Below are 13,006 nucleotides of genomic sequence, written 5' to 3' on the forward strand. Positions count from 1 at the left end.
AGTTGATCTGATATTGGAAAGCTTATTAGGCAGAAGAAATAATGTGTCTCACTGGTATTTAAAAATGAATGTCCCCTAACATTTCTAAGGAATCTGCACAAAGCTATTTTGACCATGACTACAAATACTGGTGAAAATACACCCCCCCCCCCCCCCCCCCCTTAGCAAAAATGACAAGTAAAGATAAAATATTGAAAACATGCAAGCTTCCATGTAGCTCTTGGCTCCTCTGTCTGCAGATTGCAAAGCATTTACTACTGTTGACTGTGGTGCACTTAGACCAGGAAAGGGCACTTATTTATGTCTTTTCCAGATCAGGAACACTTAGCTGAGTTCATTTTAGTTCAAGTGAAAAAAAAAAAAGCTACTACTCACAATGTAATTTGTTTGGCCCTCCTTCTGTGCACTTCAAAGCACTTATTTTGACCATTGTTTACAACTCTGTCAAACTAGATCATTAAATAAATTAAAAATCAAAAATTGTATTTAAGGCATTTACATTTTCACTAATTTGTTCCACCAATATTTAAGCCTCTGACTGGATCATTTAAGCTACTCCAAGACATACCATTACATAATTCATAGTTTCATGACGTCATCATTCGAAAGATCACTGAGACTTACCTGAAAGGATTAAATCACTATTTAAATTCCATATACTGTACTGCTGACTATGTTGTTCAAATATAGTGTAAATATATGTTGTGTGATGATTAAAATAAGTATTCAATTCATCTATATCGATTCTTGTTTTAAAGCATAATACCCCAATTTAGTTTTTGTGCATGTATTCCTAAATTATAATCAATTCTCATTATGTGGAGATTCAGTTTGGTTTTCATCACTGTTTGCCCTCAGTTTTGTCATTATAACATATTGATGGAATAGCAGTAACCAACCTGTACTGCAGATAAAGAGCTTAATTGCTTGTCACAACTGTTACTGTACCATAGGAATAGATTTGATGACATTAAATGTAATACAAATTATTTATGCAAATACCTAACCTAAGCCACTCTTTCAATCTTTAAGTAAAACATACTGTAAGACTAAGATTGCATTGGTGCTAAGTATGCATATAATACCTAACAGGAGAATAGTTCAGTGTAGAAGAAGCTCTTTGAGGGTTGTGGGCGGCAGTGTGGTGGTTAGGGCTCTAGACCCCTGAGTGGAGGGGTGAGGGTTCAATCCTAGGTCTACCTTCCCTCCATTACTCCAATAAAAAAACAGTTATCTAAATAATATGATTATATTACAACATATGGATAAGGCAAAAAATATTAACCACCTGCAAAGAAAACTGTTGATGTCCATGCATTTGAATACAGATCAGCTTTTTAATAATCAGTCCTTTCGGGGGTGAAACACACCTTGCGCAAGGACACGCCCACGAAGTTCCACACCTCACATGCACCAATCATCGGGCGCCCTGATTACCTGTGCAAGACGTCCAACTCAGTGATTGGCTACTTGATCATTTCCAGCCTCGCCTCCTCTGACTGGTCCCCCCGCCCTGTGCCGGGGTGATGACGTCACAGCGCGCTGGGGGCTGTGGATCCAGTTCTGAGCGAACGCGCTGCCGGACGGTCTCCCAGCTCCAGCGATTGCAGGTAGGCATGATTTAGACATCTGCAGCATGGGGTATGGACGAGGCGATATGTCAGGTTAAGTGGCATAGTGTTAAGGAACAGCATGCAATATGCTTGTTCCAGTTGTATAAGTGGAATGCATAATCTGCGGTGTTTAATATTATGTATGAGACTGTTGTAAGCCAGTTTATGGGATAATGCGAATGCACTCAAACGGGGGAATCGTACAATGAATTTGAAGATGCCATTGTTGTGTATTGCATATGCATGGTTGGCCTTTTTATCTGAGAAAAGCTGCTACGTTCAGTATCGCAGACAAGCCAAGTGCTTCCACATGCTAGCCGAGGCAAATATGAACGCCTTTTGACATGCTATTGCGAAATCGATATTCTGAAAATGGAAATGTGATTGTATTCCTTTAATACGCTTACTACTGCCATAAACGAGGCATTCAAATTATGATTGGCCTTTTATTGCTCGGTGAATGCAAGGTATTGTGATGTGAAGTATAGAGTTTATGACGACCAGCAACATTGTTATAGTGACGTGCAGCTGTGATGCTAAAAATATAATCTACAAGGTGGCTAGAGTGAAATGCTGATCAGATGTCAGATACGATTTTAACGATGCTATATTAAATGGGACATGAAAGAATGAAACCCCTGATGAAACAAAAATGGCATTGAAATACGAAAATAATGATTATAGGAAGACTTGGCATCAGCCTTGAACCGTGTCTAAAAGCTGCATGCGGTGTGAGATACTGGCTTCATCAAATGAATACAGCTCTCTGTTGCATTGCTGCTATCCTTTGATTAGACAACAGAAAGGTTGCTTTGGACTATGGGCATGAGCTGAGGGGGGCAGACATCTGAACTACACACAGATGCATATATCACACAGTAGACCTTTAAGATATACATGTTTAAGAGAAACATAAAGCTGAACGATTTAGATATATGTAGACGATTGTACCTTTCACGTTTATGGATTAAAAAGTTTCCCTCTTAACAGAAGAGCAGGTGACAAGGTAGTAATACCCTGTTTTTCATGTTCCCTATATTATACTACAATTTAATTTGATTCACTGACCTGACAGGAGCTATGGAGACAGAATGGCTCTTCAAAGCAACAGATCTCTTCCAAAGAATAAACAGAGCAGTTTAAATTGCAATTCCTTGGCTGAGAAGGTTCTCCTCTCCAGTCTGCACTTGCCTGCTAGGCTTGGCAGTCTGACATTTTTTTAGCTGTGCTGCCTTCTCTTGGATAATTTACAATGAAAGTACGTAACATATCTCATTTATGTATTTATAAAAAATGTAAATGTATTTTTAATCTCCTATATGTCAATGGTAATATGAGCATGTTACCACTTAATCAGTAGGAATAATTATTTCAGAATTGACTTATTAATATAATAATAATATATTTTATATTTTATCTATTGTCTGTCTTATTCTCCCACTTGACATGTTTATTTGGGCTGAAATGCACAAACTGGATTTTTTTTTCTTCCAATATTTCACACAAGACGGTGCCAAATCTAAAGCAGTGAGCTCCTTGTCAATTAGTAAAGCTCACTGTAAGGGGGCTTAGTGTCACTGAGATGGTTTCATCAGCTGTATTTTCTGTTGGCCCTTGTTCTACTGAATGTGAAGAACACAAAATGTCTCGAATTCAGATGCTGTTTATGACTAAATAATACTGTAGCCTTTGCTCCTTGAGAAATAGCAGGTTACATAACAGGAGAAGTATGGGTCAAAGAAGCGAAATCAGCTGTGCTTGTGTAATAAACTACGACTGAGAAGTGAAACTATTTTCTATTTTCTAATTTGGGATATAAATATTGATTTTACAACTGAGTATCATCACTGACTCTAACTGGACTTTTGTTTAGTTAGTGTAGATCTTAATGTTTATTACTTAGGTAGCCTTAATGTTACTGCATCTGTCATTAAACAGGATATTGCTACTTCACTTTTTCCTCCTGACACTGCTTATATTTCAAACGTATGGCAAACATGCCATCAGGACTTTATGCAAACTTGGGACTAAAACTTAGTTTATCTGTTTAATTTGTCCAGCAATATGAAATGCACTATTTGTCCCATATTATTATTATTATTATTATTATTGGTAGTAGAAGTAGTAGTGTTAGTAGTAGTATTAGGGTTAAATGTTACCGGCGTTACACCTTGAGATTAGTTTTGGTGCATCATTTCTGGGTACAGCGGACAGGTTAGACTGATCAGCTATTCACTGTTCCTGCCACTTAGCAAAGAGCTGAGCAACGCTACTGATTTGATCAGAAGATAACATTTATTTATTTATTCATTCAGAAGACTCCCGTGGCCAGAGCGACTCTAGTTGGCTACTTTAAAATAAAAAAATATCAGAAACAAATACTCTAGGGCATTTCTGTTGAAGTCTTTTGCAATGATTTTATTTTTCTTAGCTTTTATTAGTGTGTATTATATGTGCATAAAAGATCACACAAAACATGCTTTAATACAGGTGTATTTCTAACCTTAATCTTGCCATGAATGGAAAATGTAATCAAATGTTGTATCAATAAATAATCCAGGAAGGGATTAACATTTTTATTTCACGAGCGATCTGTTGTAGGTAATAGTAGGATAATCGTCCATAGAGGACTTCTAAGAGCCCTCTCTGTTCTGTGACAATTCAGTTATATAGCTGGTAGCGCAAACCTGAATACAAATGACTAAATATTGTATAAAGGCAATTTATCAATTAATGAATACACTATAATTAAAGTACTTAGTTTCTTTTTTAATCAGATTATCTTGTACTAAATGACCCAACTGTTTCAGTTCACTTCTCATCTTTAGGGATGGATACATGATGCATTTGGGAATTGGTTAAACTTAGGATGTGGCTGCACACTGTCGATTAAAGGACAGTGAGATAACAGATTGCTGGCATCAAGTGTTTTGCTGCCAATGTGATACTCCTGTGACTAGATGCAAATATTTAGAGCAGTTGGACTCTGACTTTTTGTCCCTTCCCGCTGATATCTGTTTTTGTAAAGTTATTGCAATACATGTGGCCATAGGCAGACTGGCCATCACGCAATTCTGGCAAATGCCAGAAGGGCTGGTGCATTTTTTAGTTCGGTGGGCTGGTTGATTCCCATGTGGGCCAGTCTCCCCGTGTTAGACACCCGGACCGCACATCGCCACAACCCCCCACCCCCCCGGCCGGACCGCACTTTACATCCAAGTTCTGATCCTCTTGCACATATTTAGGCCCATACACGGTTATAAATAAGTATTCATAGTGCTTAAAATGTACCTTTCTCAAGGCATCATGTGTTTGACAACAAACAGTGGGCCTGGTTTTATATAAACTGCTTAATTCATTCAGAAGATGTAAGACATGGTGTCAGCAATTTGGCTGCACGGTCCTTTTTTGGTTTAAGGAAGGAAACCTGAAGTGGTTGAACCACAATGCTCTGAACATTTGGAGCAGTATGATCTGTGTGTGGCAGAGACCGGGTCACAACAGCTTGTCAGAGGGGAATTAGTGCACCTACTGGCAAACCGAACCGTTGTTCTTAGCGGACAGATGGTCAGTAGATTCTGTCTCTAGTAACCAGGACTCATGTTCCCAGTGTCGTTCATGTCGTAACATGAATAATTTGCCAAAGCATTCCTTGCATCAATTTCCTGGTACAAAAAGTATATTTTAGGAGACTACTTTAGATGTATTACTAATGTAATAAAATAAATATAGCAACAACTTTTGTAGCATGATTTATTTCTTGTTTTGTCTCATTAGTTCACAAAGGGAAACAGTGCCACTTCTTAATGAACAAAAACATTAAGAGTTTTGTCTTAGCAAACAAAAGTGTTTTGTGTCTGAAATGTTGCATATTCCTCCAATGCTCACGGATTATTAAAATAATCAATTAAATTGCTTGTAAAAAGTGGAAAGGAACATAACCAAATCTGTACTTTCCTTGATTGTCCTGGTTCACTTAAAGCAGCAGACAAAATACTTGAGATACAAAGCATTCTCAAGAAAGTAGACCATAAAAGGCTGAGAAAACCAAACCAATTCTCCCATTTGAATCCCTGGTACTTCTGGAAATAAATTACAATAGCTATTTTTTATTTTGAAATACATACAGATATGTTGATTTCCCATTCACTACACATCCCTACCCCCACAGAATTTGAATTCGCCCCTTCTCCTTGATGTCACAGCATGGGTCAAGTTGTAGATCATGTATTATATGTAGCATAGAGTGTGACGTAGTGTTAGAGAAGTTGAAAGTAGAGAAAGGGGAAATGTTTATTGATGTTTGTCTGCCTTTTGCGTATGTCACTTATTCTTTTCAAACGTGCTGAGATAAGCTCAGGTACAGAGAGGATTATCTGTACTATAATATGTCAGGGATTTTGCAGCAGAAATGTTATGTAATCTTGCTCTTAGTCTTCCTTGTCATTCATTTATGTACTTCTGAATAAGATTTCCAAATTAATTGTGAACTCCCCCCACCCCTCTTTGATGTCCCTAAGGTTGTCATTGCGTTGCCTTTTTCCAGCTCTTGTACTACAAAATAAATGAAACCTGTCCCTGTCTGGTTGGTAAAAGCAGTGTAGTTCTCAGTCCTGATATCGTGCATAAAAATAAACTTAAACTAATGGATTAATTAAAAAATATATACATTAAATACAATCCTATAAATATGGGTCATACTGCTTTTTGAACCTTCCAAGTTTCATTCTGCAGTTGGCTGATGTGCTAAGAAGTGTATGTATGATTGATTCACTACAAAAGTGAAAAAGGACTCCTCCACTGCTTTAAATCTATGTTTAATAGTCATGGCGTATTTATACGTGAACTAGAAAGAAGCCAGCTGATAAGATTTAGGTTTATTTCAATAGCTATTGTATGGTCTTGTTACGCGCATAGAGTAATAGAAGTTAACGTTGCAGCATCTCCACTAAAGCCGCTGTGAAACCACATTGAATCTTGAATTAGTTTAAGGTCTCCAGCAGCAATAAATAAATACACTCGTGCCTTTATGCATATGTTAATTGTGAATTTTCTCAACAACTGCAATAAGTAGTAAATTAATACCCTTTTATGAGCTGTATTGAGATTAAATAAAGTAGCTTGATTGTTATTTTTTTTGCATTATAAGCGATTAGATTTCCTTTTGACAAAATGATTCCCTATTGTCTTCAATTTCTGCTCTCATGTTAGCAACAATGGGCTGAGCTAGGGACATCTTTCAAAATACTCATGACGCGTATGCCGCTTTTATTAAAGGGCTAGGAATTTGTAACGGAGAGGCCTCCACAAACAGCATTCCACTGCTATATTCCCAGATGTTTTTTACCCCCTAGAGCTTTTCACTGTTTCACTGTGATTGTGTTCATTGTGGTCATGTTAAGTGTTTTTGTTATAAAAAAATAAAATAAAATAAAAAATCCCAGGAAGACTAAAACTATATTATAAGATGTTATAAGCTTTATGTTTTGCATTAAATTACTATTCCTTTATATCTTTACCAAGATGGCGATTGATACTCTGAACAAACCCTGCTTTATTTTAAACTGTCTATATCCATTTTGTAAAGGAAAACAGTCTCTTAAAATGTGATGTAATTGCCACTGTATTGGAAGTAGGAAGAAGGTGGTTCCTTAGAATAGAATTCACTAAAATCAATTCTGTATTGTTTGCAGAAATCTTTGGCAAGTGTATTCCAGTTTTTGTTTTCATTTGCAGTCTTTCATTTTGGTATTACGTTTCCTTTATGCAAATCCAATTCTCATTTCAGTTGTCCTTTTACATTTGGATCAAAAACTCAAAAGTAGGGACAGTCATATTATTTGTATAGCAATCAACTTTATTCTCATTAGCTTGTTTTCTTCCCTTTTTTCCCCTTAAAACACTTAATATTCTGTGTTCTGTACAGTAGTGTTCTGTAATATATTTAGATTTTGATTAAATGAGTTTACAATGTATTGGAAATAGCTCATATATTTGAGAGAATGGTTACTTCTTTGCAAATAATGTTTGCAATGGGAGGTGTGTCATTACCAGTACTGAGTGGAAAAAACAGAGCAATCTAGACTTCTGTTCACATAAAGTAGTCCAATTAATCTCACTGGGGAGATGAGCAAGGGCTTCTGCTAAGCAATAAATAATAATAATAATGAAAAACTGAAATCTCTAAATGCTTGAATGGCGAAGCTTGCTTTCTTATGCCGTGCAATTTCCACTGCTTTTTGGCCTATATGTCCATTTAACTCCTCATTATGTATAATTAAACTGTTTGTAGCTTAAACATTGTTAGTAATGACACATTAGTGTTTTCAATTGGTGTACGAGCTGAGTTGAACCACCCAATGGAATGCAAGGGCAGGGTTTAGCAGTTTAGCAGAGATTAGCAATGAAAGCAATGTCAATCTGTTTTGTCGTATCTCTTTGGTTCTCACTAACGTCTTGTATATCAGTGCATCTTGCATTTCATAGGACAAACGAGATTGCTTGATAGTTATTTGTGATAATTATATACAGTGTTGGCGTTTCTGGTCTCCATGGTTACAACACATAAGCATGGCTCTACACAGTCTGTGCTCACAATGGGAAAGGTATAAAATAAACTGACACGGAGACTTAGAACTTCTCTATTCTGAATGTGAACCCAGCATGCAATAGATACACAGCAATGTAAAGCTAAGTAGTTAAATAAATATCAGTTTAAATGGATGTCCTGTATGTACTCATTCACACCTACATTCCACCGCCTCCCCCCTTCGGTAACCACTAAAGCCAGAAATGTCTGAATTAGTATCTTCGAAGGTTAAGTCGCTAGAAATGGAAATGCCTTAGCTGCAGCTGAATTTAAGTATAATCCTAAAATTAGGCCTACATTTAGATGTTAATCTTGTACTACTCTTCTCATGCCATGCATTAGAGCTATGCATAAGTATTATAGAATTAAAAGACTGAATCAAGATAATGTTTGGCTGCAGTAGTTGTCTACAGAGAGCACACCACCATCAACACCTCAGTAAGGTGAAATAATCAGTTTAAGCAGCAACAGGGGTAGGTTGACAAGAGTCCTGCTGAGGCACATCGCAACAGCGTGGCAACTAGCCCCGTGCAGAAAATATACATGAAAGTTTATACAGTTCACAAGCATGTGTGTTCACCAATGATCCTACATGTCAGTTTTGAGGAAAATGTTACCCCTTGTATTGAAATTTAGTTAGATCAAAATGTGTCTTTCTTTACTTCCTTCATCAATAGTTTGTTTTGTTGCAAGCCCAACCTGATTTAAATTGCAACAGCTTTTGGATGGCTCTTTTACGGTGAATTTTGACTATACTAACAGATCTGTGTCTATGATGACGCATGAGAACCTAGCTATAGATATCATATGTATTATATTCCTGGGTGTCAAATGCTCATTTACATAGATTGAAGTAAAAATGTTGCAACTTGCTCTGGTCTGCACTATCTTTGTCACAGTACAGAACCCTAATTGGGTGTAGTAGAAGACTGTAACCTCACCCTCTGTGTTGAAATTCTGTAAGGACAAACAAATACGTTTATTCAAAGTTGTGCTCTTTTATGCAAAGACTGTAATTAGAAGGTGGAGTTAATTGATATTCATACCCATCCCATACAACACTTTGGCTGTCCTCCTCTTTTGTCTTTTCCTAATTTGGCTAGTGTTTACATATTAAAGGAGTTATTGACTGCTTAACTGTCCTGGGGACTCTTTCCACTGTATGATTATGTCAGTTGTAGAGGGAAAATCGGGAGTTGTAAGTTAGAATCAGTAATGAAACAAGTTGACTGTCTCGTAAGACACACCCACTCGCCTAATATTTACACTTATGTGTTCGCTAATCATCAAAATTATATTCATTAGAGATGCTACATAGTCTGTTTGTTGTAAAGAGCAGGGAAAACCCCACGGGTGGCCCATGGTACACATTTGCATACACTATAGGTCCAATGGATAATGGATAATGGTAATGGATTTTAACAAAATGTGTTTGGAAGAGAAGGACCATACAAATAGTGATCCTGTTTTTCTGCACGTTTGGATGACAATGCATGCATATCTCAGAATTGTCAAGGAAATGATCGTGCAGTTTTGTGTATAAAACATTCTTAAAAATTACACAAAATGCTAATAACAACCGTCATATTAGTGAAAATGGTCACAAAATACTTGCCCAGTGTTTGCCTTAAAACATTAGGATGCATGTATGGGAATACTAAAGTAGCCCGGTCAAATATGTTGACGTTATTTATTTTGGCTTACTTTCCAGTGTAGAAGCAGCAACTTTAAATGTCAGACATCTGGAACTAATTATCCACCTTTAGTTCACTGCATGCTCTGTTCTTGAGTTTTCTTCAGCAGACAAAACTGAAACGCTTGATAATGTGAGTCCAGTACTGTGCAGTTACCACACAGGACACCAGTTCTTCCATATTTTATTCCCCACTTGCACCAGTCTTGACAATTTAATCAAAATAACTGAAAGCATTGTTAGAGAAGTGTGGATGTCTTCACAGAGCTGACCACTTCCTGTCAGTACTTCGCCAAGCACCTCCCATTGGAACCGCTGTACACACGCAGTACAAATGTGTGAACCAGACTCGTGAAAATGCTGATTGTGCTGTAGCATCAAGAGGTATTTTAGGGTATCTTCTGCAAATACAAGTGCTGTGTATTTAGATGTCTTACTATCCAAACAATGGCATCACACGAGCTTAAAAAGCCTTTCAAACACTATATGCATGTATTTACCACTAACCAAGCATCTAAAAATAAACATTGTCACTGTAGCTTTTATACTGGGGTGCAATTTGGTTGTGCAGTTCCCATAATTCTAGTTTAGTTTCCATGGAAACTTGTGCAGTGCTAACCACAGACAAAGGGAATAAAACAGACCTCTGAGATTGGGCGTCTGATGGCAAAATTTCTACTCTTACATTAGCTGTAGTCATGGAGTGAGTGTTGTGAATTAAGAGAATCTGTTACCTAGAGAACGTTCACAAGAGTCAACTCAATCAATTAAAAAACAAAATCACCGTGGACATGTTGTTTTGCTTTAATAGCAGAGTGTAATGATTTCTATAACCATTGTTTATTGCTGGAGAACTCCTAATTTAATAAGAAAACAGAAAAGAGAGAGGCTTTATTTGTCTGTTCTTGACGTGTTGGAATAACATCCGGCATGACTGACCCGGCTCTCTTCTCTGTCCGCGTCATGTGGATAGGACTGTTAGTCTCTTAAATTTGCATGACAAGTTCTAAAGTAAACTGCACGCGAAACCATCATACAGTCTGTATTGATTCATGCTGATAAAAAAACTTAAATACACAGGGTCAGTTACATTCCTTTGTTACCCGAAACAGGATGTTGCTTTGCCTACATGAAGAGAGATACCGGTATTGTAATCTATATCCTTTTGTAATGTGGGAGTGTTTAAGGCTGTATCTACATTGCTGCCCTGCCACAAATTGTATGGAGAAGCCAGAGAGAGAAATGAGATGTTTTGTATACATCCTGACATGTTTTGGCTTTACACAGCGAGGACACACAATAAAGTGGGTTTATTTAGGCTACTTAAACAAAAATGCACTTAGAGATGCAGATTTTCCCATTGCACCATTGGTGTATATCTGATATAATGTAGTGCAATACAAATAATATAATTGTGATTTCCTTAACCTCATCTGATGTGTCAACTCTAGAACAAAAGAAGACGGACTGCTTACTTACAAGTTTAATTCACATTATTACACTGTGTGGCCTACAACTGGACCTCATTAACACAGTAATTAGTGTGAATTGAGACTGAATTGAGAATTGAGTTAGGCCTTATCTGTTATGTGAATGTGGGTTTTTTATTTATAATCGATGTCCTGAATGGATATTAAGTGTGTAAATGAATGTGTAACATAGTACAGAAACTCACACACACTCATTTAATATATCTCACCAGCGCCATCACCGTATATCGATCCACTGCTGGATGAAAGCCTCCCCAAGATGTTTCCACTGGCTTCGATCTACAGCTTCTCTTCCATGTCATGCCTGAAAACTTTATGATTTCATCTTTCCATCTTCTATGTGGTCATCTTCTAGGTCACTTTTCATCTCTTGGTATCCATTAAATAGCTTCCTTTGTCCATCTTCTTCTTGCAAAGTGTCCGGCCCAATGCAGTTCTAACATTTTTACTCTTTCAATTGTCACATTTTCATTTGTTCTTGGATCCATTGATTTCTTTTTCTATCCCTTCTTGTTATTCCAAGCATATATCTTCCCATGCTGCTTTGTGTCGTCCGCAGATTAAGTATAATTTTGGCACTGATTGGCCAGGTTTCACAGTGAAAAGTGAGCACTGGTAGTATGCATTGATCAGATACTTTTCGCTTCCTGTTGTTCAATGCTGTGTTGTTTCTTCCAAATACACTTAATCAGATTTTTACTCTTCTTTTGATTTCTTCCATAATATCTCTGGCTGCGCTGATTTGTTGCCAAAGGTAGACATAAGGCCAGATTATATCAAAACTTTGACCCACCTGCTAATAGAAAACTATAGAACTGTACTCAGTTGCGGCTTCATTTATAGTAAGATGACCCTTTCTTCTAATCATAAATGTAACCGCTATGATGTACAGGTTTGTAGTTTGCTATTAGCGGGTGGGTCAAAGTTTTGATTTAATCCGGCCCATAGCTTTTGTCTTCTTTGAGTATCAGTTCAATCTTCTTAGATTTAGCAAAGGTCCATTTTAAGACAGTTTTCTTGCATCTGAGAGTTCTTGAAATTGAAGCTGCAGGTCTTCAGGTGTTTTTGCATATATGAAGATGTCTACATATCTGTATATTACACATTACCAACACAAAAGCTTTACTTGGCTATGTACTGAAATAAACAAAGAGTTCTAAAGTACATTGGCACATGCATTCTTTATTGATTTAATATGTATTATTTGTAGTTTCTAAGAATCTGATCATATTTACAAATGTTCTTTGCTGTAATGTACTCTGATGAGTGAAGATAGTACTCGCTGATGTAGAAGTTGTAGCTTTTAGGTCACTGAAGTATCTTCCACTCTTCTCTCCTACAGTTTGCCTGTGGTTGATTGTATCAACTGTAAAATGCCTTTGGGTGAAGACGAAAATGCCTGGAAAAAGAAAACTTCAGATATTAAAGAAAACTATGACTTCAAAGATGTCTTGGGGACGTAAGTACCACCTTATATATTTTTATGTTTATGTATGCACACCTTCACACTAGGGCTGGGCGATATGACTTAAAAATGATATCTCGATATTTTTTGGATGTTTGGGCGATACACGATATATACCTCGATATGCCTTTTTTATCCAATCAAGCTACAAAATAA

At 37.0% G+C, this 13,006-nt stretch overlaps 1 protein-coding gene across 1 annotated transcript in view; it reads left to right on the plus strand.

Moving 5' to 3' along the window:
- The first annotated feature begins 1,520 nt into the window (after nt 1-1,520).
- The window catches only part of camk1b (calcium/calmodulin-dependent protein kinase Ib), a 56,446-nt gene continuing 44,960 nt past the window's right edge, over nt 1,521-13,006 (plus strand). The window contains exons 1-2 of the mRNA XM_066697911.1: nt 1,521-1,610; nt 12,728-12,844. Coding sequence (XP_066554008.1) covers nt 12,759-12,844 — 86 coding nt within the window. The 5' untranslated portion in view covers nt 1,521-1,610; nt 12,728-12,758. The remainder of the gene's footprint in view (nt 1,611-12,727; nt 12,845-13,006) is intronic.

This window comes from Amia ocellicauda, chromosome 3 (assembly GCF_036373705.1).
Source record: "Amia ocellicauda isolate fAmiCal2 chromosome 3, fAmiCal2.hap1, whole genome shotgun sequence".
Lineage (NCBI taxonomy): Eukaryota > Metazoa > Chordata > Actinopteri > Amiiformes > Amiidae > Amia > Amia ocellicauda.